General features: G+C 42.9%; 1 protein-coding gene across 1 annotated transcript in view; it reads right to left on the minus strand.

The window, feature by feature from the left end:
* Positions 1 to 27,349, minus strand: part of WBP11 (WW domain binding protein 11) — a 114,461-nt gene that overhangs the window by 25,640 nt on the left and 61,472 nt on the right. Inside the window, exon 7 of the mRNA XM_069654455.1 lies at positions 199 to 401. Within this exon, the coding sequence (XP_069510556.1) occupies positions 199 to 401 (203 nt within the window). The remainder of the gene's footprint in view (positions 1 to 198; positions 402 to 27,349) is intronic.

Raw genomic sequence — 27,349 nt, forward strand, 5'->3', positions numbered from 1 at the left:
TACTCATTTATCGACCTCAGAAGGATGAAAGGATGAGTTGGCCTTGCCAGGATTTGGACCTGCAGATCACACATAGTTCTCAATCCACTGAGCTATCTTACTGGCAATATGATAGATGACCGAACTGAGTAGCTGCTTGTGAGTTCAGGAAATAGATTAAGCGAGCCTGCAAAAACCTCCAGGAACACCAAATCTCACCTCCATCAGCAAGGTTCCTTCTCTCTTCTTCGCGTTTCCTCCTGCTGTTTTCCAACACAAATCCCACCTTGCGGCCATACATCTTTAGTACTTGGGGTGGGGGAGGTCCAGGCGGTGGTCCAGGAGGCTTCTTCCCAGGGGGAAGCCGCGGGACACCCTGACCTGGCGGAATAGAGACGACAGCAACGGCTCGAGGAGGAGCTCTAAAAACAGAGATTGTGGAAAACATGTCAATAACAGATGTTATTAACCAGCTCAATGGTCTTGGCTAGCTGAAGGTCAGGAGGTGGCTCCATCAGGATTCAAATCTATGATTGCAAGTTGCGCACAGGTCTCTGAGGTGAGAGCTTAATTCGCTAAAGTACTTAACAGTTTACAGCCCTAACATTTTGAAACATTGTTGAACTCTACAGTCCCTGATGAAGCGCTGTATTTTAGTTTTACGGCTACTACACTCGCAGAAACCTGACTGGACACAGTGTAGAACATCCACAAGAAAGGGAGCCTGCTGATACAAGCTAGCAACTGACAGGAGTATTTTTATCTGCTTAGTCAGCTTGTAAACTATGAATAAACAGATGTGTTGCATGCAGGGACTGTTTCCACATATATAGATTTGCATTCTAGATCAAACAATTGAGGAACAATTTCTGCCAAAGTACAAGTAAGGTATTTGAAAAAAATGTTTTGCTATGGTCCATCATCAAATGTTAATTTTTACGTAAAATAGAGGTCTTGTGTCTAAAATGGAAACAGTAGAGCCACAATAAAGGAAAATAAAGAAATTGCCGCCATTAAACAATGTGCCGTGATGATGCCTTATAACTGTCAACCAGAAAATATTTTTAGCCATCAACACTTGGACAGATGTAAGGAAAGGTGATCTGTGATGAAGACGACTGGGGATCAAATTCTCTCAACACATAAGGTACACGAAAAAAAAGCAGAAATAGGTAGGAGAAGAAAGCAGAAAGGAAGGAAGAGAGAAAGGAAAGAGAAAGCAAAGTGGTGGCAATAATGGACAAGAGAAGAACAAAATGGCAGAAAGTAGCAAGCAGAAATTGGAAGAGAAGAAATAGGAAACAGAAAAGGCGAATGTAACGTTGAAATGGGAGGGATAGAAGAAAACATGGGAGAAAGTTACATTTTGGGATACAATTTACATCTTAGAATAAACTTTACTTCTCTGGTAGATGATGAGAACACTAACTTTTGCGCAACTTTATTGAAGGTAGGTTACCAATGATGATCAATGTTCGAGTGGATTACATTCTTGAGTGAAATTCTCTCCACCTGTGAGTCCCACACCACTTTTTGCTGGATTCTTGGTTTTTTATCTGACTCTACTAAGTGGGACCCTTTTGCCACACACAGGGGGCCATCAGCAGTTGTCCGGTAACTTGGCAGTAAATGTGCCGGGATACCGGCCAAGGCTAATAGCTTTACTGCAACTCGGGCCGGCGCTATTAGCGCCGGATCCGGAGTTGCAGGGCAGAGGCGGCTGTATTGGGGAGGAAGTTGTTAATTCCCTATTCCCATTGGACCCAATGGAGCATTATGGGTGCTATTACTGCAGCGCTATTAGTGTCGTGCTAATAGCACCGAAAACGGGCTGAAAGTCGGCGCAATCACTTCCAAGTCAAAGCTGGAGGCGAGTGCCTCGACCTTCCCCGAAACTCGTAATTGGGCGTGGCGGTAATAGCGTTACAGCCGCGTTTTTTTCTCGCTGCACCCAACCTGTGATGAGGCCATCTGTCTTTTAGTCTATTCTTGGGAACCCTTTTTTATATCTTTTGGATACTCGCTAATGGAGTTATGCTTTCCTCCATGTTTTCTGGCATCTACCTTTTACTATTGCAACACAAAGTACTTTCTGTGCAGTGTTGCTGGCAGCTCCTTGAGCTTTCCTTTTTATTTTACCTGGGTTAACTACAGTACCCAGGGCATGGGGACAACCTTCAGTCCCTCCTGTACTTTTATTTCGTGAGATGAGCACCCCCCCACCTTATGTGGAGTGCTGAGGGGAAACATGGTCTCGCTTTTCTCACTATTTCAGTTAACTTTTAGTTACTACTATAGGGTCATCCGACAGGTTGGTGGCAGTGTACCTTTTTTCATGACTTTTTGTACAATTCTACCGCAGGCTGTCTTCACAGCTGCAAAAGGGGCACAGGGGGTCACCATTTGCCTAAAACGGTGGCTGTACTTTAAGCTGTGTTCACGATGACTTGTTTTTACTGGAGTCTTCTTCAATCTTCCTGGGTGGGGGAGGTCTTGATAGGTCTGGTTTTTGACGGCTTCCCTTGGAAAGCCTACCAAGGTGCTCAGAGTGCCTCAAAGGACAGAAAGTGGGGGGAAACTACCCATGTCTTTGTCCTGCAGCGTGCCTGCCTGGAACCAGTTCGAACTGGGAGGATGGCTGTCCTGCCGGACAGCCGCCCCCCAGATTTGCATGAGAGGCTTAAATGGTGATTGGTAGGCTCAGCCAGTTTTCCTGCATAGAAGGCGAGGGTCCTGGAGCTGAACCACAGAGTCGACCACTGGACTGAAGATCCGAAGAGGAATTCGAAGGACGTCACAGCAACATCCAAGTGACCGCAAGAGTCATTGATTGACCGCTGAAGAGTCTATCCCGAATTCCGAGCAACATGGAAGATCTCTTGAAGACTATGTCCTCCCATAGACTGCTGGGACCAACCACTCTAAAGACCACCTGCATTTTGCACCACCCCACCAAGAGCTGTGACCCTCCCGGGCTGCAAACTCCCAATACCCTGGGAGCTGTGCCATTTTGCGAAGCAAGCTCGTGTGAAGCACAGTTGCGGCTGAAACCTCACGGGGATCCTTCTGGGCCTTCAGTGACACTTTTCTACTCCTTGAAGTCCCCTCAGCTGAGTCGACAACCAAAGAAAAGTCCACTAAACAACAACCGTTCCTGACCGAAGCCTTTAAGGGATCCAATGCACCAGTGCCGCGAAGATCCACTGCTCGAGTGCATCCTTCTGTTCCATACAAAGTTCCTTCTTCTGCCAGCCAGGCCAAGCAACCCAAACAGGGGACAACTGTGACATCAACTAGGGGACCAAACTGCTGCACCAAGTTCTCCATTGAAAAGGTACTGTCTGAAGCCTAGGTACTTAGCTTATTTTTGCTGTGTTGCTCAGGTGTTCTTGGAGGGCTGCAGTTAAGCTGTTACTTGCACACTCCAACAAGGTACCCCCGAGTCCCATAGGGGTGAACAGCCCATTGGGCTCTAAATTGCTAAAACTAACTACTACCTACTTGCAGTCCTGAAGAACCCATCAAAGACTTTATTCTGTTTGCTGCTTGCCTTACTCTTTCCTCCTCAGTCCTTGTCGCTGGATCCCCAGTGCACCCTCCCCACCCCCTTGACTCTTTGTGACTCATTTAGTATATAGGGTTGGACTTTTTAAAAGTGGTTAAGAAAGAGTTAGCTCAAGTTGCAAGAGTTAATCTATGTTTGCTAATTAGTATTAGTAGTTTTCCCTAACTTTTGTGTTGCTTTACATTTGTGATTTAATGTGTGCAACCTTTTACTCTACTGTGATTTTACTGTGTGGATAGTACTTACATGGCTTATTTTCTGAAGCCTTAGTAGATACAAAATAAATAACTATTTATATATAACTGCTAGTGTCTCAGTGTTTCCTTGAACCAATTGTATGCCCAAAGTACTGGGTGCCTCTGCCCTTATCCTTTTCAGACTAAGCCTAGCTGATTAGCCACTGCTACCAAACCTTTGGGTAGTTTAGGCTAAACCTAATGGGTGACAACACCTAAGGTTGGCTTTATCCAAGTTCGGACACAGAAGTAACTTGTGTACAACTCCCTAATAATCAATAGGTAGGATTTAAGTGGGCCACGCTAAAAGTGAAGATGAGTTTACAAATCAAATAGTTATTTACTTTTTAAATAGAATGTATTGTTTTAAAGATAAAACAAGGAAGGAATAAAAACAGCAACAACGCAATGTGTACGTGTAAAATATACAGGAATTTATCTTAATCATATTTACAAAAAGGAAAGAAGAAAGAAAGCAACAAAGAAAAAGTCTAATAAAACCATAGGGACAGGAGGTAGGCGGCAGACAGCTAAGCATAGAAATTCTTAAAGGCATGGTCTAGTAAAAATTTTTATTGTCCCTACGGGTCGGCCATGTTTTTTTAAGCCCAAGTGGCTCGATTTTAGAAAACTTTCCTATGGACCGTACCAGAGTTTTCGTCCATTAAACGCACGCGAAAACAAGCACCAGGGAGCCGCCATTTTCTGATAATCCTATCTTTTCCCCGATCGCCCTGGCTGACCTGCTTTTACGGCACTAAATCAATTCCCCCGCCCCTGAGCCTGTCATCAGCAGACTCGTACCGCCCATTTCCCAACGCCAAAGCACGTCTCGTGTCAACATTCGCTGTGCTTCAGCTAATGACGTGCCGCCATGGAAATGGCAGGACGCCTCTTTCCTCAGTAAGTATAAACAGACCGTTTCACAACACACAGTAGCAGATTTTCGATTCCATTCCTCTCTCTGTGTTACTTTGAGTATTCTGTGACTCGTTTCAGTGCTCTGGTCAGCTACCTTCGCCGCTTGTAGCCCGTGTGAACAGATACCAGTACCACCGCTATAAATTATTTTAGTTTGTTTAACACACAATGGCTACAATAATGCCCTACATGTACGAGCCCGAGTATACAGAGGAGGAACTACTGGAAAGGGAAGCACGCGAAAACGATGGGGATTCGGACGGCAGTTGGCATGACGAATTAACAGATGAAGAGCCTGGGCCTAGTCGAATGGACGGCGTCTCCACCTGGTGCACATGCAATCGGTGCGAGCTAATGCCAACTGAGGACGAGAACTGCTGCTGCCGAGAAAACTCGGGATGCCTGGCCTACATTTCGGAAGGCGAGCCACGACCGCAATGCATCACCGAGCTGCCAGACTTCAGGGCAGCCTGCCTCACACGGGCTGTGTTGAGAATAATGATGGTGCTTATGCACGAACTTCGAGCAACTGTTCGTCCTCGTAATCTGAGTAACGAGTAAGTATATTCTGCTTGTCATGCCACGCCACTCCTATTTCATGTTCTTCTACTATATCCAAAATTACATCTACATATCATTGTAACGCATGTAAGTCGTTCAATAGTGTGCATTGTCTAGATAGCATTTGTCCGTGTAAAATGCCATTAGTTACAAGAATTGTCATTGACAACAAACGTTTATTAAACTTATCTTGGTCATTTAAAAACAGTTTGTTTCATTCCTTTTCACAGGTGGTTCAGGCTGGTGGCCTATCGTTCCTTTACATGGTGGCTTCACGGGAGGCTTGGACACCGCGTTCGAAGAGTGATACCCGCCTGTGCCGTTCGTGCCATTAGAGAAACGTTCCCAAGTGACAGCGGTAAGTACAGGGGATTTTCTCTTGCTGTGTGCAACCTGACCTGTCTAATCTTTAAAGTCTTGTATTTTTGTGTCATGAAAATAAGATACAAAATAAAACACCACATATATTTTAACAACGGTTGTCTCGATTTTTTAAATGAATAAAGTGTGTCTCCATTCAAGGATGGACTTCAGACATCTGTGCTCCGAATGGGTGAAGGTCTGGTGGCTGTGAAGCAGGGTGGTCACTATCTATCTAAGCTAACATAACATATTCTCGATAATGCATGCACTAAATAACACTTGTTCAAAGTCTTTCAGTAGGTTATGTCTCTATAAAAGTCACACATATATCTATACTAACAATTACCATTGGATTATACAGGCCTTAGGGTCTTGACCACTATAATACACCGGTTGAAGTGTGGGTCTGTGCTCACAAGAATCTCCGGTATGTGGCATTTGTTATTGATAAGCAATGATATACCATCATTGATATAAAGGCGATATACTGTATATTGATATAAAGGCGGTTCGCGCTGGCATGGGGGGCTGTCAGGGGCGTGAAAGGCCAAGGTGCCAAACTACATGTACACTTCAAAAGGTGTCCCACGCCCAGGGGCCATTGGTCACATGGCCTCCTCAGACCCTGTGTCTCCAGCCAGGCCTCCCCTTGAAGCAGGCCGCCCCCCTGCTATCCACATAAGTGTGTCTCCATTCAGCAGTCTTCCTGTGCCTTATCTGCACGCCCCAGGGCCATCCATCCCACCCCCCTGTATCAAAGGCGCTTCGCGCCGGTGGATGCGCGCTGGCATGGGGGGCTGTCAGGGGCGCGAAAGGCCAAGGTGCCAAACTACATGTACACTTCAAAAGGTGTCCCACGCCAAGGGGCCATTGTTCACATGGCCTCCTCAGACCCCGTGTCTCCAGCCAGGCCTCCCCTTGAAGCAGGCCGCCCCCCTAAGACCACGACATACATACGTCATTCATTCACAAACACACCCCTGTTTCTAATACTTTATAAACCACTTGATATGTCTCATGAGAACATCTTTGTGCTTTGCAAGTCAACTCCTGAACGTGTTACCTGGCAACCACTGAGATCTACGCTAATCTGCTCGTCGTCGTGCTATCCGTGAACTTCTGTGACCGCTTAGAGAAAACCCATCAGTGTGCTACCCGTGGCCACCCACCTATTCTCCTGCAACATACTGCTCTGCTTGCTGAATCCAACTGTTTGTTGGTCAAGGTAAGGCCATGTATCCTAGTCATATTTCGCAGATTTTTAAATTTCTATCTATTTACGAGTTGAGTACACAATAGTGCTAGGTTCATTGGTCTCATTGCTATTGACTTGAGTTTCCATTGCTATGCTATCAATAGATCTATTTATTTTCATCTGTGTCTATTGTCATCGAATTGCACCCTTAGGGGGTCCAGTCTATAATGTAAGCACGTTTCCTTCTCGTGCAATACAGAACATCCAAGGGATGAGTCACATGTTCAGTTTTTAGTCACATCATTTATACATTTCTGCAACTTATGCAAATACTAAGCCGCACATAATGAACTGGTATAGTTCCTGCGACCAAAACAAACCTTGCATTGATCATTGTATGATTCATTTACTTTTGTATCAAATCTTTATTCTTGAAGATTGTATAATAATGTTGATATTTACTTTTCAGATTTATCAACAATGCCTGCCTGTTCGATTAGCGGTTGCCCTTCGAAGACCCGTGCGAAATCTGAAGGCACTACAATGCATGTATTCCCGAAAACTGTTGATCGAATAAGAGAATGGGTCAGACACTGCGGATATCCACTGGATGAGCTAGAAAGTAGAGTCCAACAAGTCTTACAGGACAAGAGGGGTGATCGATACCGCATCTGCAGCTGGAACTTTTCCTTGGACATGTACACAACTTCTTGGGTAACAAAAAAGAATAAACGGCGAACGACACGAAAATTGCGCGAAAACGCTATTCCCACTCTATTCGTCCACATTCCGCCACCGGTGAGTCAAGTGTCCGGATTTAGCTTTAGGCCTTGCGGTAGTGTGTAGGTAGCCGAATGGATTAATTGATATTGTAGGTGTTCTATCCCTTGTAATAATTTCGATATTGATATGAGTGTATAGTTTTTTGAATAATGACATTTATCAATATATTCTTTTTCGATTTCATAACCCACAAACGCTATATATATATATATATATATATATATATATATATATATATATATATATATATATATATATATATATATATATATATATATATATATATATATATATATATATAGACAGGGAACTGTGCTGTATTGAGCATTTTTCAAGTATTCTGTCGGCTTACATGGCTATTTTTAATATTGCCATTTCATTATCAATCATTAATTGACCTTTACAACTTCTTGACTAGCCCTTCAATCTGAAGCAAGAACATTCTACATCCTTGACGTGGTCGCAGTTATCAACCACTTCTAGCGCGTATCAGGTAATCTTACTAGGCTAATCCGCTACATACTTGTTTTATGCATGTCAAGTAATAGTTTTATTCTATCGTGTAATTACTTTACCGAATGTTTGGTTACTGCTTTCCAATTGATATACACCTTAGTTATCGTCCACTGGTGTTTGTTTTCAGTTCTAATTAGTGTTATCCATACTAATGCAAGTACTATCGTTCAGGGAGATGCTGAAGCGTCCGCCACATCTACATTTCTAGATGTTCTTCAACAGCAGGAGGTATGGATACTGACAGCTCCATCGAGCATCATCATCAGAGCTGGAATTCTTGTCGTTTGATTGTTCTACACAATGTTTCATTCGTGGTTAGCCGTTGATATGTACCTGTGCTGTCGACCCCAGGTGTATGTTATGTTTTCACAATTGTAATCCTCACTAATGGAAGTACTATGTTTCAAGCAGTTGATGGAGCGTCAACCCCTGCACTTGATGCAGAGCCTGACATTGAAGTATACGAATCGGCGCAACAGCTTTCGGAAGTGCGCACTACATTTGCAACATCCATAGATATTCTTCAGCAGCACGAGGTATGGATAATGACAGCTCCATCATGCGTGATCATATAACGTGATTCCATTTGCTATACTTTCTTCCCTATTAATGCAAGTGCTGTGTTTCAGGGAGACGACGAAGCTTCCACCACAATCACAACATCTCATTTAGATGATGCAGATGTAAAGGAATCGTTGAAAAGTCGATGAAATGTGATCATATTTAGATTTTTCTTGATTCTTTTGGACAATGCATCATTTGCGGTTATCTCTTTATATGTACCTGTGCGTTCGACCCCAAGTGTGTTTTGTGTTTCCAATATTGAAAACCATACTAATCCAAGTACTGTGTTTCAGGGAGACGACGGAGCTTCCACCACAATCACATCTCATTTAGATGATGCAGATGTAAAGGAATCGTTGAAATAAGTCGATGAAATGTGATCATATTTGGATTTTCCTTGATTCTTTTGGACAATGCATCATTTGTGGTTATCTCTTTATATGTACCTGTGCCGTCGACCCCAAGTGTGTGTTGTGTTTCCAATATTGAAAAGCATACTAATGCAGGTACTGTGTTTCAGGGAGATGTGGATGCCTCCTCTCCAATACAACCATTCATGGCAGTCCATGCAGAGTCAGAGGTATGGATACTGACAGTTCCATCGAATTAGATCATCACTGGTCGAATACTTGTCGTTTGATTGTTGCACACAATGTTTAAATCGTGTTTGGCTATTGAGATGTACCTGTGTGTTCGTCCTCACGTGTGTTTTATGCTAACAATATTTTGATACATAGTAATGAAAGTACTATGTTTCAGGGAGACGATGGAGCCTCATTCCGTGCTGTCTATGCGGATACAGAAAATATAGTTGTTGCAGCGCAAGAGGAAGGGAGGACATGCGGAAACGAATCAGAGCTACAGCGTGCAGATGTTGAAGGTCGAGTCAAAAAAGTTGCAAAGAAAAAAAAACAAAAAAAGGTTAGTTACAAACAGTTCATAACTTTAAAAAAATGTTTGTGCTGGGGACTATTTTATGTTTTTTTCCAGTCAATTCTACTACACTCCAGCTTGTGTTTAAACTGAACATCCCTTTTCCAATCTCTCCTCCAGTTACCCGTGGGTGTCACTATACACACACAGACAGTGAAGCGAATGAGAGATGTGGCTTGCCAGACCGTGTACACTATGGAGGAACTATTAATTGAGGCGAGGCGTGTTCAGGCTCGAGATGCTCATGTCCAATGGCCAGAACATGAATTAACTGTGTTTGGAGACTACAGCAAAGTTGCATTGGACCATAGCTACAGTGCGACCGCACCACCACAAGAAGATGTTATTGAATGTATTGAAGATAGCTCTGAAGTAGTTGCAGATCAATTCACACAATCTACACCAGCCAAAAATTTGCCACCCAAAAACCTGTCGACATTGTTGTGTTCTCCCATCAATGTTCAAGTAATAGATGTCAAAATGACAGAGAATGAACCAGCCGCAGCATCCATAGACGCATCAGAACTTGATATCAGCAATGTTACTTTCCAATGTGTTGAAATCTCCACAACGTCACAGGCCGAAACAACGTTGACGCAGGATGACAGTCTAATGAAAGAGAGCAAATACATTGTATTCGACAGTTGTTTGATGGAAATTATAAGTATGCTGAAATGTGTGCATTCCATTAGAGGGAAAGTATGTGGGAAGCCATTGATTAATGTGACTCGTCAAATAAAAGGCAGTAACGTCAAAATAAATGCCGCCTGTAGATTAAATCATAGGTTCTCATGGTCTGCACAACCGATGCCGGGGAAACTGCCAGCAGGCAATCTACTGTGTGCAGCTGCATCACTTTTTAGTGGCTCCAGTTTTAGAAAGTTAGAGGCTTTCTTTCAGTTTGTGGGACTCCATTTCATTTCTAAAGCGCTGTACTACATATACCAACGTGATTTTCTGTTTCCGGCCATTAGTGATGCTTGGAAAATTGAACAATTGTCTCTAGCAAGTACATTCGAAGGCAAACGATTCAGGCTAGCCGGCGATGGACAGTGCGACAGCCCTGGATTTTCTGCCAAGTACTGCACCTACCACTTTCAGGACATGGATAATAAGAAAATTCTGAGTTTGGTGGTCGTGCAGGTAACACAATGTACATCCTCAGTGGCCATGGAGAAACTAGGTTTTATAAAATCAGTGGAATATCTACAATCGAGGGGAATGCACATCGACCTCATAGCCACGGATAGACACGTTTCAATTGCCAAGACAATGAGAGAGCAGTTCCCACATATTAAACATGAATTTGATGTATGGCATCTTGCTAAATCAATCAATAAGAAAATCTCGGCTGCAGGGAAAAAAAAAAGGTTTTGAAAGTATTTTGCAGTGGTCACATTCTATCACCAACCATCTTTGGTGGAACTCAAAAACTTGTGAGGGGTCAGTGGAAATACTACTTGAAAAATGGCGGTCACTGATGCACCACTGTACCAACGTTCACCGCTGGACAGCAAATGAACATTTCCACCAATGTGAACATGGCCTTTTGTCCCCAGAGGAGGCACGGAAGAAGAAGTGGTTGATTCCATCTTCACCGACACACAAAGCCATTGAGAAGACTGTTTTCGACAAAACTCTATCAAGAGATTTGAGAGGACTGACAGAATTCTGTCACACAGGAGATTTGGAGGTGTTCCACAATATGTGCCTAAAGTACAGGCCAAAGCGCTTGCATTTTAGCTTTCGGGGCATGAAACATCGCACTCTACTAGCGGTCTTGGCCCATAACAGCAATGTCGAACGTGAAAAATCTAGGACTAGGGGTAAAGTAAGGATGCCTCGCTACACTAAGGTGTTTTCAAAACGAAGTAAGCAATGGGTGATCAAACCAGTCTATGATGAAATGCAGTTCGACTTTGTGAAAGGCCTTATTGTTGCTGTGTTAGAGAAGCACAGATATGGAATTTTGGACGTTTCTGTGCAGAGCAGTGATCCATTGCCACCGAACATTGCGACTGTGCCATGCCCACCCGAAGCACAGCTGATTGTGAAGTACAAATCCCGGTTTAAATAATTGCAATACGATTGTCTTTTTGTAAATAAATGTTATTGTACAGTGTACCTGTAAACCTAACCCCTACCTTCACCATCATGGGTGGCGAACAAGCTGGGTGTCATCTTTGAATTCTCTCTTTTCACCTCACATATGTGTATGTATATATTTTTCTCATGTCTCATCTCATGTAAATGTAAATGCTGCGCACTGTTAACGGAGGGGAGGCTTGCGTATTGCAAATAATAAAACAAACCTCACTTTTAACTCAACTCCTGTGGTACTTTATACATTCACTGACCTTCCGCCAAAAATTAAATGTCTCAATTTGGGCTGCAAAGCTCGCAGACAACGGGGACAAAATTGGGGCACTTAGAAAGCGCCAGCCAAGCGGGCCGTGGCATTTGGGAGAGAAGCCAGTTCGCATTTGCACATTGAGGCGCACTACATAGATGGATTCTAAACTTCAAGTTCTCACAGATGCCTATACTACGTGATGTTGCAAATAAAGAATGCGAAGGACAGCGCCCAGATGAGGCCCACAAGTCGCACTGGAAGTATAAGGGTCTATTGTTTTTTGACCTTGAGACAGGGACCATGCCGAAAGAACTACATTTGAAGGGAGTGCGCAATAACGTAAGAGACGATAAGGCAGAAAATTGAGAAACTAGACCGAGTTTCATTTTAGGTCAGTATACGAAAAATCGTTGTCAAGAGCACGGTCCGTTTTACAGACTGCATTACGAAGAGACACAATGGAAATTTCAAATATAATGTAAGTAAATCTTTACACGCTTTTATACCGGAATGAAGATTTAATGAATGGATGCATGAATAAATGAATGAATGAAGAGCTAGGAAAAGCAAGTAAAACTGTTCGTAGTGGGCACATGGGCATGCAGGTCCACTGGTCTCACCGATCTCGGTCCTTGGCCCAGCCACTTTTCCCTGCACTACGGGACTGTCTCTGTATCCTTCAGCCCCTTCTCCCGGCATTTACCTTGCACTTGCCACGAGCTGGTCCTATTATTTAATTTGTATTCAACTAACCATGTACAGCCCTTCCCCATGCGCGATCAGAAAAACACCTGGCCTAGTAGGATCGTGGTCTGTCTGCCCTTGTTCCCCACCTGCCTCCTCGTCACGCCTAGAAACACTTGAGTATAGGCGCGTTACAAATGCCATATCATATCATTCCTCACGCATGTAGACTAACTGTCGCTTATCATTGTGTGTTGGACTCGATTTATCTCGTTACTTTTCGCATTGATTTTAGAGACGAACATACTGCATTGAACTATCCTTGCAACCAAATAGTTTCTGATCGGCCGTAATAAATAAAATGAGTAATATTAATGAAGTTCGGCTAGCGAGACTAATTATAATTTTTTTGTTTTCATAACAGGTATTTGATCCCATTCTGCCACTGCCATCTGTTTGAGACACCGGCGGATGGATTCTTCAGCAGACACCTGCAGCTTCGTGTCAACAACTGGAGCACGATCACCATATTATGGGACGATCGCCAAGGGCCCACATGTCCTTACGCTGTACTAGTGGCTAAAAGCAACATAACAACCTTTAGGCTGGACTAGTGCCTAGTTGATGGAACAGCCTTGCGGTTCACCGTGCTTCCAAAGTGATTCTTTTTACAAAAATGAACACCCTGTGTACCATAAAGGAACAGCGTGTGACTCAAGATGAAACGGAACAGTTATTGTGGATACAGATAAAAGAAAATAAATGGCTTCCGGAGTTCATATGGCAATTGCTGAATATTCCCTAAACATTTAATCTCAAATAAATGTACTTTACCAAATGTACTGTGTTGCAGTTTCATTTTAAAGTACAGTTTCATATTCCGAATTGTGGCGCGCTATGTTGTGAGTTGATCTGTGTTGGTTTCCGGGTTCTGTGTGGAGTCACGCAGAAGACGACTGGGCGCGTTTGCCTACGCAGCACAGTAACGTCACGGGGAGAGGTTGGGAATATGAATGTTTTGATAATGTCAGGCTCAGGGGTGGGGGAACTGATTTAGTGCCGCAAAAGCAGGTCAGCCAGGGCGATCGGGGAAAAGATAGGATTATCAGAAAATGGCGGCTCCCTGGGGCTTGTTTTCGCGTGCGTTTAATGGACGAAAACTCGGGTAAGGTCCATAGGTAAGTTTTCTAAAATCGAGACACTTGGGCTTAAAAAAACATGGCCGACCCGTAGGGACAAACATTTTTACTAGACCATGCCTTTAAACACACCCCAAATCGCCTCCTAGATAGTGTGCTGTTCCTTAGCATGGAAAGACACTATCTCCCTCCTCGATAGAAGAGACAAACTCAACAGCCAATCATCCACACCGGGGGCAGTATCACTCTTCCAAAATTTCAGAATATGCTTCTAAACAACCTACAAATCCCTATAAGCCCAGAGGAGGGTACCATTAGACAGCCAAATACCAGAAACAAATAAGCCTAGAACACCAATAAGTGGGTCTCGGGGTAGAGATCGGCCCAAAATCAAATCCGCTCCCAAAAGAATTGAATTTTCTGGCATAACCACAACATATGCAAGGTGGTATCTACATCACTCCTACAATTCCAGCAAACATCCTCACAACACAACTTGCACAACCACATCTTCCAAAGAGACCAATACAGATAGTGAACAATCCACTGTTGCATATATCGTAGCTCCAAATCAACCTTGTACCTAACCGCACCGGTACATATACGGTTCCAGTTAATATCGGACAACAAACAGTCAAATACCAATTACCTCTACCGCATTGCGAAGACTCATCAGCAGCAAAATGTTGGTGCTGGGCCCTCAGACACGGCTAAAAACGCTATTTGAGCGCCGGCAGCTGACATTGACTAAAGCTTCCGGACTCGTCTCGATCTCCAAGACAAATGCTGAGGTAAGCGCTGGAATGTAATTACCAACTTGCACCCAGTTAGTCGTGCCTTCCTTACAGTCTCTTGCCTCAGCGTACTTGAACACCAGCGTGGAGGAAGGGGTCAGAACACAGGTACTACAACTATCACAGGCTGACTTACCTGGAACTGATGTCAGCTCTTTTAATGGTAATGCAATGGAAATGACTTAAGATGTGAACCCCTAAACAATATAATCATTGATCCCACGGTATTCCTATCTCCGTTTGACGTCACGGACGTAGAATTACTGGAGATACAAGTGCCTACAAGTTTGTTCGAACAAAGGGGAGTGTCGTTCGACCCTCAGCTTCAAGATGAACAAGTGAAATGCATTGTGGGACTTGATGTGTGTTGATCGCCAACGCAGGTTGAACTAGTGGCCAGAAGACAAATTGTGTCCACTTTGTATTCAGCTGATCATGTCTTGGCATCACCATCAATAACATCGAACTCGCCTTGTACATGCTTGGGTATTCACTCATCATCTCAATTCAAGCAGACGGCGTTTGCTTTTCCCGACGGCTGAGATGAGGCACGAATAATCAATCATGCGGCTTTCATCTCCAAGGTTAAAGTCAGTTTAAACTGCGACTCGTATGATAGCCTAAAGGTACTGGGAATTGGACCGGTCGTATCGCAGAGAAGCAGTGCTACTACATCAAACAGGGAGGCACTAAAGCCCCTTGAAATTGACTTACTCAAAGCAAAAACCACAGTTACCGACCTTACACAAAGAAAAACGTTGGACCAATTAAAATCGAGTTTCAACGTTGTCGAGCAGGAAGCTCGCTTGACCAAACGTTTGACTGAAGATTATCTGCAAATTAAAGGCAGACTGGTCAAAAGCTTCATACAACCGGCCAAAAAAAAAAAAATGCTTTGGGTGATGTGGATTCAACTTCATCCTTAAAAAGTGTTAGCTCTGCAGAGGTTTGTTTTTCCACAAAAAATTGAGAAAGAACAAGCACCCCGCAGTTGAAAAACATGCGAGTAAATGCAAGTTCTCATGGTGTAAGAGGATTACCGAACATGTCAGTACACCAACATTGCTATGATTCTACACCGGAGATGTCACAAAATAATGGAGATGATTCAGTCGCCCCTAATGAAGATCTATTAAATCAACTACATAAAGATCAGACACACAAAGCGCAAGATACGGAAAGTGCCCAGAAGGCAAATATATCAGTGGCTGCCTCAATCCAGATACATAATAATGTGTTAGCTGCCACATCTTTGGCACTGATACCCTTTGTGAAATTGTATGAATCCTTGAATGAATCCATAAGAGATCAAGGTGCACTGCTGGCCAATTTGGATAACAAACTGTCAGACTTGACACACAGTTGTGCTTTATTACAACAAAAGGGTGAAATGGAGGCAAACCTATCCTTGAAATGGCAACATAGATTAAGCGATTTGGCAATGAAAGAGCATACCAATTCCACCGACCTCATGGACGCCATTCTTGAATGCATGAAATGGTTTCGCCATCTGGACAGAAATCGTCTGAACGACCAGTCCCTCTAACAATTTACATGGGTGCTAGCACGTTAATGCCAGAGCAAAATCTGACAAAATAGTCACTCCACGAGAAGAGATGAGATCCACCGTGCAGCTCTCACCTCCACCTGCACAGGCAGCACTTGCAAAGGCATCAGTAACAGCTGCTGTAACTGATGATTCAGCCAAGACGGAAGAACAAAACTCAAGATCAGACTCCACCTATTGTGATAGTGGAGCCTAGTACCTCTCTTGAACTGTTAGCAGCGAAAGTGCAAAATACTACAAAAGAAAATCAGTGTAATACCTTTGTCATTTTTCTGGGTAGCGCAAAGACATTGGATCTATCCACGAAAAAAAAAAAAAAAAAAAAAAAAAAAAAAAAAAAAAAAATCGACGAAAATAACAAGCAGAAGGTAGCTGCAAATAAGCGTTGGCGAAAGCAAAATCCTGTAAAAACCAAGCAATTCATACAAAATTTGTCAACACCACGCAAATTGGGCCTTTTTCAGCGAGTGTCCACTGATAAAACACAAGTGCCCTCAGTAGATAAAGCCATTCAAGATGGTGATTTGAAGAAAGCCGAACGAGTGATTGCTCGACAGGAAATAAATCCAAAAAAACGCCTAAGGTTGGACTCAAAATCAGCTGAGACAATAAAGGAGTCATTAGATCTTGGCGATTGGTCAACGTATTCTATCGATGGTGACGACAAATCCTTAATAGAGGAAAATGAGGGTTCCCACGCAGCGAACTTGCATGCTTGGACTCCTGTGCCTGAATCATCAAATAAGTTGCCGTGCGGGTCCCTAAAACAGTCTCGATGAGTCTGAATATTCAACCAAAGGCGGCACCTAAAAAAAGAATCTAGACAAATATAATTTTAAATCGAAGACTAACTCAAGCGCAAAGGTAATAAAAAAATAAAAAATAAAAAAAAACTGTTCAGCAACCTAAAGTGCACTCTGGAAAATATTATGCCCAAAGAGGTGCGACTGGGAAAGTTTGGATCGAAAATATCTTTCCAGATGGAAATGAAGTAAATCTGAATAGAAGCAATGTGTTACCCTTACTCCACGTAATTCCATCATTGCACAATCACCTCAGAAGATATTCAAATTGTAGAATATATATCGGAGACCTGTTCTGATCAAGTATTACTACATATTTGCTCATATGCAGTAGAAAAAAACACTACTATCAGCGAAGGATGAACTTCTCTCCTATGGATTTGAGGTTTCATTCCAGAAAGAAGAGAATAATTAACAGCGGTCAGCGAGCACGTTATCGGTAGAAGATTTCTGTACTACAAATGAAAAACTGAGAGACATACTAAAGGAGGTATTTAAAATACAGCCTATAGTGTCTGACAACGTCTCCCAGATTAAACTGGAATCAAAAGTAGACATGCAACGTCAGAAGTAACTAGACCTGCAGGTTGGTCTCATGGAATACACGTGGCTTTAGCCATCTTTTTCAAGAGCTCCCTTTATCTCAAGAAAACAACTTCGCTCTGTGTCTACAAGAAACGTGGCTGCGCGAACCACCGGTAAGAGATGGATATTCCATATTACTAAATCCGGCTGGGAAAAATCAGTTTGATCGGTTTGGTCGCCCATTCTCTGGGTTACTAATAATGCTGAACAATTCTTTTGGATGGGTAATTAATAAAACATACATGCCTAATCTGTTTGTTCAAGAGATTTTGTTGGAATTCAAGCCAACTGTCTTCGAAGATCCAAAAAAGTTACTTCTGATCAATACATACTGGAACCCGAAGAAGATTTCAACCAGCTACTACTTGAAAGCAATAACATCAGTTATAGATGACAGTTTGCTGATATGCCACAAATTGCAGATAATTATATGTGGTGATTTAAATTGCTCATGGTTCGATGATAATGAGCCGACAAACTGGTTTACAAAAGAAACATCTGATTCTAATGCAGAGAGAAGACTTCTATGACAGGGAGCCATGGAAATCCGCGATTGTGAAATGCTGAATGGGATGATGAAAAGCGACAATCCACCCGAGTCAACCTGGCACTGTGGGTTTACGCACGAAACCTTAGACTACATATGGATTTCAAATCACGTGTGGGCTGACATTGAAGATCTTGAAATCTCTAGGTGTTCCATTAGTGACCACGATCCGCTGCATTTATCCTGGAGGTTCAACAAATATACTCCCGAAGGAGTATATGAGACCGCCGTCGCAGTCAATCACAGTGGGAACAGATTGAGTATTAAGACAGCACAATTAGTCAAGTTTTCCCATAATTTTCAGATAGGAAGTCTGTCTCCAAGTAGCAAAATAAATTTTGCGCCAGTGTTAACTAAATTTCGTGTTACAAATAAACCAGGAGTTCGATCGTGCCAAGATCATAAACACGTCTTTAGTCGCACTGTGCACAACGAAAAAAAGATGCTACGTAAAGATTTAAGACAGCTCAAGAGACAACAGGGATGCAACGTAGACTCAAAAATTAAAAAGAGGAAGTTGAGATACAGAAACTGGTTGAAGTCCTTTCTCCTTTTAAGGGATAAAGAAAGAGGCGAACAAATGTTAAAGTTGATCTTGAATCACAAGTCAAGAGAAACTTTGAAGATCTTAAACCAAGGTACGCTAAATCAAGAGGCGATGCAGTCAAACGGCATTTCGAGGACGACATGGGAAGAACATTTTCTCAGAGTATGGAACTACACCTGCTGGGGGCAATGTACAGACTGCTGAAAGTATTGAAACTTGGGATGTGAGAGTACTGAGGACATTGCAGCCGTAATTCAACATCTAAAAAACTCAAGAGCTGCAGGGCCAGATGGCATTACAAATATCTGCTGAAAGAAAAAAAAGAGCAATGGTCCTGCTTTATTGCATACCCGTTCGAACTAATTGCAACAGTGAAAGAAGTACCTGATTCATGGCGAACAGCGGTTGTCGTACCAGTGTTTAAGAAGTGCAGTCGGGACGACCCCGCAAACTATCGCCCGATTGCGCTTCTTGATACCATTGGAAAAATCTTCGCAACTTGCCTACAACACAAACTAACAAGATGGGCCAATGGAGCAGGTCTGATGGACTGTAGACAAACAGGTTTTACAAAAAGGTGTGGGGATTGAGTTAAACCTCCCAATACTAAATCTGTTAAAATTGGGGAAGCTGAAAAAAAGTCAAAGCTTTTTCTGGCATTCATTGACACGCGTCAAGCTTTTGACTCAATAAATCGAGCCAAATTATGGGAAAAGTTGGCTAAGTGGAAATGTCCACCATCGTTATTAAATCCAGTGATAGCCTTACATTCAAACACCACAATGTGTGTGCGTATGAATGCCCAGGGTGAGTTATCAAACAAAATACCGACTAACAAAGGTGTGAAACAAGGCTGCCCATTGGCAGCATTACTGTTCAAATTATACATCGCGGACATTTCAACAGCACTTGGAGATGTTAAATGCTTTCCTCCAAAAGTGAATGGACAACCTCTCAGTTGGGCAATTTATGCTGACGACATCGTGCTAACAGACCTTACACAAATCGGACTACAGAGGCTCCTTGTCAGATTTCAAGCTTATTGTGAAGAAAATGAGCTAACAATAAATGAAAAAAAGAAAGATTCTGAACATTGGCAAGGTGTTAACCAAGAAAGGCCATACATTCAAGTGGTCTATTGGTTATGAGAACATAGAAAATGTCTCCTCTATTCGTTATTTAGGAATTCTCTTTAACAACTCAATAAGAGAATCAGACTGGTTGGTAGATCTAAAATAATTGCATGGACGGCTTTGCACTACAGGGAGCCCGCATACATGCGGAATATGGCAAATTTACAACAATTCCAGTGTTGACGTTTTATAAACAGAAAGTCGTCTGAGCGATTAATTTTGGTTCTGAAGCAGGGTGGCATTTGAGCGCTTCCATTGCTGGGACATACTTGAAGGGAGGTTCTGGAGACGTGTCTTCAGTCTCCCTTCATCTGTCTCAATAAAAGCAATTCGACACGAGCTCGGTCTCGATTCCTTATACGCCACAGTGCTATGGAGATCAATTGCAACTGTAAGGAAAATACATTTGAACGAACCTGCGCCTGCTACAGAATTTTGACAGCGACTACGCAACAACCGCATGAAGGTCTGTTGAGTCCATAAAATAAAACTAATCGTTGATTTCGCCCACATCAAGTGGGAAACGTAGATGGCTACACCGCAACTAGCCAAAATAAAATTCCGCCAGTGGAGTTGGATACAGAACTCAGAAATTTGTGCGGATATGAAGACTTCATTGGACTTGGGGATAGCGGCTAGATATCACCGCAACACATTTCTGAGATTACAGTTAAATATTTACCATACAAAAGATGTGCTCTGGACCAGGCATGACATTAAGACAATGAATAACATCTGTAGATTCTGCCTGGCCATTGAAGAATCCTTGAAACACTTAACTGAATGTGAAGAGCTGGTAAATGAGCGATCTTTGTTTCTAGGGAAATATGCTCCTATAAATGAGAACTCTGATGAGTGGTGGTTCATGATGCTTTCAAGTAATAATGTCCATCTAACCTGTGCGGTGATTAATTTTTTAGAAAAGATTTTACCGAATGAAGAAAAGAGGTGAATAACCACAGTGATGAGATGGATAGTCTTTCTGTTTCTGTGTTTGTTGTTTTTGTGTCTGCGTTCTGTTTTGTAATAAAAGTTTGAATAAACTAAAAATTACAATAAAAAAAAAAGTTATGGGAAAGTATGATTCCAAATATAAAGTACGGAGACGCACACAAATGACTCCCATGGATAGAGTAAAAGAAATGATGAGTAGGGGAAAAACATGTACCCATTCAGTCAGGAACATAGAAAAAGAATCCACAGTGTTGGGGAGAATGTTCATTTCTGTGGTAAATTCCCCCCACCTTAGAGAAACCCAGCTCTTTTGCTGGACTTTTCACTTTTAACTCATGAGTGAGTGGGATGTTTTTCCTCACTCTCGTGTTTTTCCCGGACTTGGATTTTGTGTTTTCACTGTTTTTGGAGTCTGACAAACTCCATAGGCATCTGCTTTTTGTATGGTGACACACAGCACCTTCAGTACAGTGTCGCTGGGAAATCCTTTGGATTTCTCCTAAGGTTTGAATACCTTTCCGTGGGTGAACTACAGTTCCCAAGAAGAGTAAAGTGAAATTGACTTTACTTACTATTTCTCTTCGTAGGTGCAGCACACCCCATCTTATGTGGAGTGCTGGGGGTTACCTAGTAGCCCCTTATCCTACTTTCCAATGTAACATTTTTTGTTACCCTCACTACTTTAAATGCTGGTGGCAGAGGTTTAATTTTTCCTACCATTGTGCTTTTCTACCACAGGCTGAACCCTCAGTTACAGTACAGCACCCATGGGTGACCATTTTGTCAAAATGACCCATGTCTTTTTTTAACATATTCTGTTTGTCAGGTCTTTCCTGGCTTTTACTGCGTGGGTTGGGACACGATTGAGCCCTTTGTTTGTCTTGCCTTTGGCAGGCTTCAGCGATGAAGTCCGCCCGTGGCTCCTGAGTGTCCAGAAGGACATGATGTGAGGCAGGGTCTTGAAACTCCCCTGTCCTTTGTCTCTAGCAATACCTGAACGAAACCAGTCCCGTTTGGCCGGCTGGCTGTCCTAAAGGGACAGCCACCCTGAGGTTTTGGGGACTAGAGGCAGGGTCGACTACTGGAAGAAACATCCGACAAAGAAACCGTGACGAGAAGCCTGCTGCATCCTCCTGGACCTCGAATTGCCTGGTGAAGCCCTGCTGTTGTACTGACCTCCTTTTTCACCTCGACAGAAACACGTTGGCACAATCCACGACTTGCTGTGCCTCTCTGCTGCTGCAGAAGCCCAATGCCAGAGGTCTAGTGTCCATAGTCTAGTGCAACGTTTGCCATGGAACGAACTGGCCAAAACCTCCAGGAGCCTCCTAAGGACACTCAAGAAGCAGGAAATCCTGATCCAGAGTCTGCTCATCAGAGTGCATGACAGAGGGAGCAAGGAAGGTCCAACTGGTGTCCATCGTCCTGCAACAGTGCTGTTTGCGAAGTGCTTTATACCGCTAAGTGCTGCAGAAACTAAGAAAACCCGTAGCTGCCGACGACCTTCCCTAGTACTGCTGCAAGAGCCCTCCCGACGTCCTCCTTGTCCCCACATTTGAGGCTCAGTAATCAGGGTCTGCTTGGCTGTAGCAAGACGGAATCCAGCTGGACTCCTTTCTTCTAAACAAAGGTACTTTTTCAGGCTTGGGGGTACTTACCTTCTTGCCTTAAATTGTGCTGTGTCTCATGAGATTTGCACCTACTTACTTTCCAAGCGGACTTCAACTCCCTTTGCACAGACCTAACAGCTTGTGTGTCTTCAGTGAAATTCTATTGAACAATCTGACTCTGTGAAAGACTTTGACCCAAGAAATGCATCAGAACTATAGACTTTGTCCAAATGACTTTGGCTGTCCTGTCTCCCCTAAAGGCACTCCTCTAAATTCATTGACTTTGGCATTGCTTGTCCCTCCATAGGTTGTAGCTTGTTGAATACTGTTACTGCTGGGAAAGGTTTGGGTAGACTTCATTGGAAGATTCAGTTGTCCTCACCTTTTTAAGAAACTATTCTAACCTGTTTATTTGTCCTTAAACATTTATTTCTGAAACTCAAAGTCTAAAAAGTATATTGGTGTGACATATTAATGCAATATCCTTGTAATTGAAGTCACTTCAGGGTGTAGGAGAAAAGGTATTGGCATCCCCAAAGGGTATTCACCAACTTTATGGACTGTTGAAGTTATTCACAAGTTTACTTGGACTGTTACAAAGAACTGCTTTTTTAAAGAATGCTTATTTAAAATGGTTAAATAAATAACTATTTATAACTGAAATCTTGAGTGTCAGTGTTACTTGACTACTTGTATTTACGGATTTCAATTGTACAGCTCTAAAGCTCACATTTAGCCCTCTTGAGAAAGGCCTGGCTGCTCAGTCACAATACCAACTTGTGTAGTACAGGCCTACACCAAAAGGTGGGTTACCTAATACCAAGCAGATAAGTCTTGTGTAGTCTCACACAGTGTGACTGCACCAATTCTTACTCAACACCCAAGTTCAGCAGAAAGTGCCAGGGGCCTCCCAGGTAAAGGTTATTTGGCATAAACATGAGAATCTAACCCAAAACTGTACACCATCTTCCAGAGAACTAATCTCTCTGAAACTTTGGTGGACTCCTTCAAGCCCTACCGAGGCAATATTCCACTCCTTGAAGTCCCCTCACCAGAGTGCTGGACCGAGAAAGCAAGGCAAATCATTCGGACAACTGTACTACTTCTGGTGTATTGAAAAGTGCACCAAATCCACAGAGCCGTAAGAAGCTAAGAACAATCCTTTGCTGGGAGTCTTTCCACTTGACTGCTGCAGAGAAATCCCATCCAGTGTCCTTTCTTTTGTCTGAAAACCAAGAATCCAATGAGCAGGTCCTGCAGCTGCTGCATCGAGAGGGCGTCTGCCTGCATCATCTTCTTCAATGCTTAGGTACTGTGAGACTTGGTAATACTTATCTAAAGTCGTTCTGAGGCTCCTGTATGGCTAGGGAGGTGATTTGTACGTTTTGGAGTTTATCCATTCTCGTTCGACTAGTCTCCCCGTTCTGCCTACTGTGGCCCACTGCACCACCAGTGTCCCCTTCTGCCTCTGAGAACACTTGTGCTTCACCAGTCCTTCCCTAATCTAGGGCATAAGGCCTCTATGGAGGTACTCTTACAAATGCATGCCATTAATGATGTTGTAACTTCAATATGCCTGAAACAGAATAAGTGACAGTTTACTATAAAGCAGGCTTTACTTACCTTAAATTTCATACTGCCATTTTAAAAGTCTTTCATACTGTGGTTTACTTACCGAAAGTATTGTGTTGGCTTTTATTCTGAGTTTATTGCTTATGATAGTACTTACCTTGCTAAAGAATTTCTCTTTGCTTGTGCGTGTTTCTTTGGACCATATTGTTAGGGCCAGTTTTTCTAAAGACCAATTAAGGGCTTCACAAAACTGTCCTCTGAGGCAGTACAAAACTCCACTCTTAGTATAAGCCTGTACCACCTGAGTATTCGGTAGCATAGACAGAGCAGCCAGGCTCATCTTAGGTGGGAGAGGGGGCTGCAGAAAGTACAAAGAACCTGTAGCATACAAATACTTCAAAAGAAACACTTACACCCCTGAATATTATAGAAAATAAAGGATTATAAATGCAAGTAGGGCAAGGTAAAGCGGGGAGGAAGGCGAAGTACTTTGTCATACATTCATAAACACAGTATAAAAACACAGCACAATGCTTAAGGTACACAGACAAAAGCATAGAACATGTTCAGAATAACTAACAGTAATTCTAGACAGGTCAGACCTAATAATACATATTTAAAATAGAACACACCTATTCAGGGGTTGTAAAACCACAAGTTACTTTTAGATTACTTTCAGTAATGCAAGTGCAGTAGACCCATCAGTCATGCAGTGACACACAGTTATGAAATCACATAGTAAACCAACACTGTTATCAGGATACTTTTCTGAACAGTGGAAAACACAATCATGGAGCAGTATGAACCTATAACTACATTTAGGATAACCTTCAGTTATACTTGAGTAAGGCCTAAGGTTGTAATATACTATTACAGTTGCTTTTTAGATCCGTGGAACACAGATTAAGGTAAGCAATAACTCCTTACACTATTTCACAAAGCAGACCAAGGTATGATAAACACACAAAACACTTATTCAGATGGCACACAGCTAATCGAGGTAAGTAAAACCTAAGGCAGACTTATTCTAGACAGGCTATGTTGGGGAGAATTCTCAGAATGTGCTAATTCCCTTCTACCTTAGAGACCCCAGTTCTTTTTTCTGGACTCTAGGACTTTACTTTCTAACCTGGAGAGAGTGAGACCTTTTTCCAACGCCCTCATGTATTTTTCTGTGATTTGGACTCTGTTTCTTTTGACTTTGGAGTCTGACAAACTCCATAGGTATCATCTTTACATTGTGACACAAAACACCTTCAGTGCAGTGAAACAGGGAAGTCTCTTATATTTCCCAAATGTTTAAATACCTTCTCTTGGTGAAACTACTGTTTCCAAGAGCAGTGAAGTGAAATTGTATTTACTTACATTTGTAACTTTCTAGACCCAGCACACACCACACGATCTTACCACAGGGTGGTGGAGCGGTTACTTAGTATCCCCTTTGTCTAGTTTCGCATGTAACATTTTTATGTTACCCTTTGTACAATTAATGTCCGACGGCAGTGGTTTACTTTTAACTACCATTGTGTGTTTTTACTGTGGGATGCGTTCGCAACGGCAGTAAAGCACCCATGGGTCCCTATTTTGTCAAAAAGGCACTGGTCTTGTTTCATTTACCATTTCTTGTTGGAAAGTTCCTTCTTGAGATTTACTCTGCGCGCCAAAACAGGTTTGGTCCCTTTGTTTGTTTTGTCTTTTGCAGGATTCACGAGTGAAGCCTGCCTCTGGCTCCAGAGTCTCTAGTAGGGGTAGGAAGTGAGGGAGGTGCCCAAAACTCCCTGTGCTTAGTCTCCTTGGTTACAGGAATGCGCCCAAGGGTGAATGGCTGGAGGGTTGTCCTTGCAGGACAGCCAACCTGCTGTGTGATTGAGGGATAGTCTGGAATGAATGGGAGAAACCTGCATAAAAGGCGAGGCTTTTCGGCCTGGAAGGCACTTTTTGGCTTGGAAGGCAGTGTTGACTGCTGGATGAAGGAATCCGAAGAAGAACTTGGAAGAGACGCCTGCTGCAACTGCTGGACTGTTGGTTTGCCCGGTGAAGCCCTGCTGCTGTGCCAAAGCTCAGAATTATTTTCGACTAGACAAGCCCTGCAAGGACGACTTCCCCCCTTGGGTTGGTGGGACCAATCAACCCCAAAGTGAACTCGTCTGCACATCATCTCAGAGTTGACTGTACTTCCACTACTGCTGCTGCTGCTGGAACAAAAGTGCCAGGGAGAGGAACACCAGATTGAGTGCATCGCTTTTAAGTTTGGACCCGAGCCTCAGGAAGATCCTCTCTACTCCCTTGAAGCAGGACCGACCAAGCCCGAGCCACCCCAACAGAGTGCTGGACCCCAGATGTGAGGAAAGTCTAGAGTGATATTCGAGAGCCTGTGGTGGTGCTATCTGCTGAGACGCGAGGAGCTGAAACCGCAAAGTGCAGCTGAACTGAAGGTTGACACTTGCTGCTGCCAACCTTCCCATTGTGTTGCAGGAGTCCCAGAAGTCCTCCCTTTTCTCCCCACGACTGAAGCAAAGGAACAACAGGATCTTCAGAGCCATACAGGAACAGAAGCCAGCTGGAACCATTTATTCTAACCAAAGGTACTGTAAACCTAAGAGGATTTACCATTTGTTGTGTAGCCTTACTTGTTCTCAGTTGAGACATGTCTTGGTTGCCTTTGCACAGTTGCTTGCAGCTTTGCCCCTCACAAGCCTCCCAGCTTGTGGCCCTTCAAGTGTTTCTTATTTCTACAAGCCTTTCTAAAAACATTGTGCAAGACTTTTTTACCTGCAGAAGACCTTCAGCTCCCCTAGACTTTGTTCAGCTAACATTGACTGTCCTGGCTCCCTGAGAGACTCGCATACCTCTGACTTTGTGCTTTTGCCTTTCCCCAAGGAAAGGGTTAATTTACTTTGCATGGGAAGGTTTATGAATTATTTGTTAAACTTTGTTTTATTCTTCTATTCTATCTTTTACACCAAACTCTATTGCTCTAAATGTACCAGTAATAAATCAATGTCCACAGTGTCCTAGCTATTTAAGTCACCTGAGGGTGGAGGAAGTGTTGGTGTGCCATCCCCAATGGGTATAATCTGATTTAGAGAAACAGTCTGTTTAGAAGTATACTTTAATTGTTACATGTTTAAGATTCATATAACTGACTGTGAAATAAATTAACAATTGATTAATCAAGAAACATTGAGTATAAGTGTTTATTTGAATAACTGTCACTGTGAAACTATGTTACAAACTTACAGCTCACATTGACCCCTCTTGAGATAAGCCTGGCTGCTCAGCCACAATACCAACCTGTCTAGTACACAACTATACCAAAGGATGGGTTCCATATTGCCAGGAGGTCAAGGTTACTTTAGTCTCCCAAAGGGTACTGCACACAATCTTGCCTAACAGGCTATACAGAAAGTCAGGGGACGCAAAACCCATTTGGTGAACGTATACA

The sequence above is a fragment of the Ambystoma mexicanum genome, chromosome 3q (assembly GCF_040938575.1).
Source record: "Ambystoma mexicanum isolate Mex_15411 chromosome 3q, UKY_AmexF1_1, whole genome shotgun sequence".
NCBI lineage: Eukaryota > Metazoa > Chordata > Amphibia > Caudata > Ambystomatidae > Ambystoma > Ambystoma mexicanum.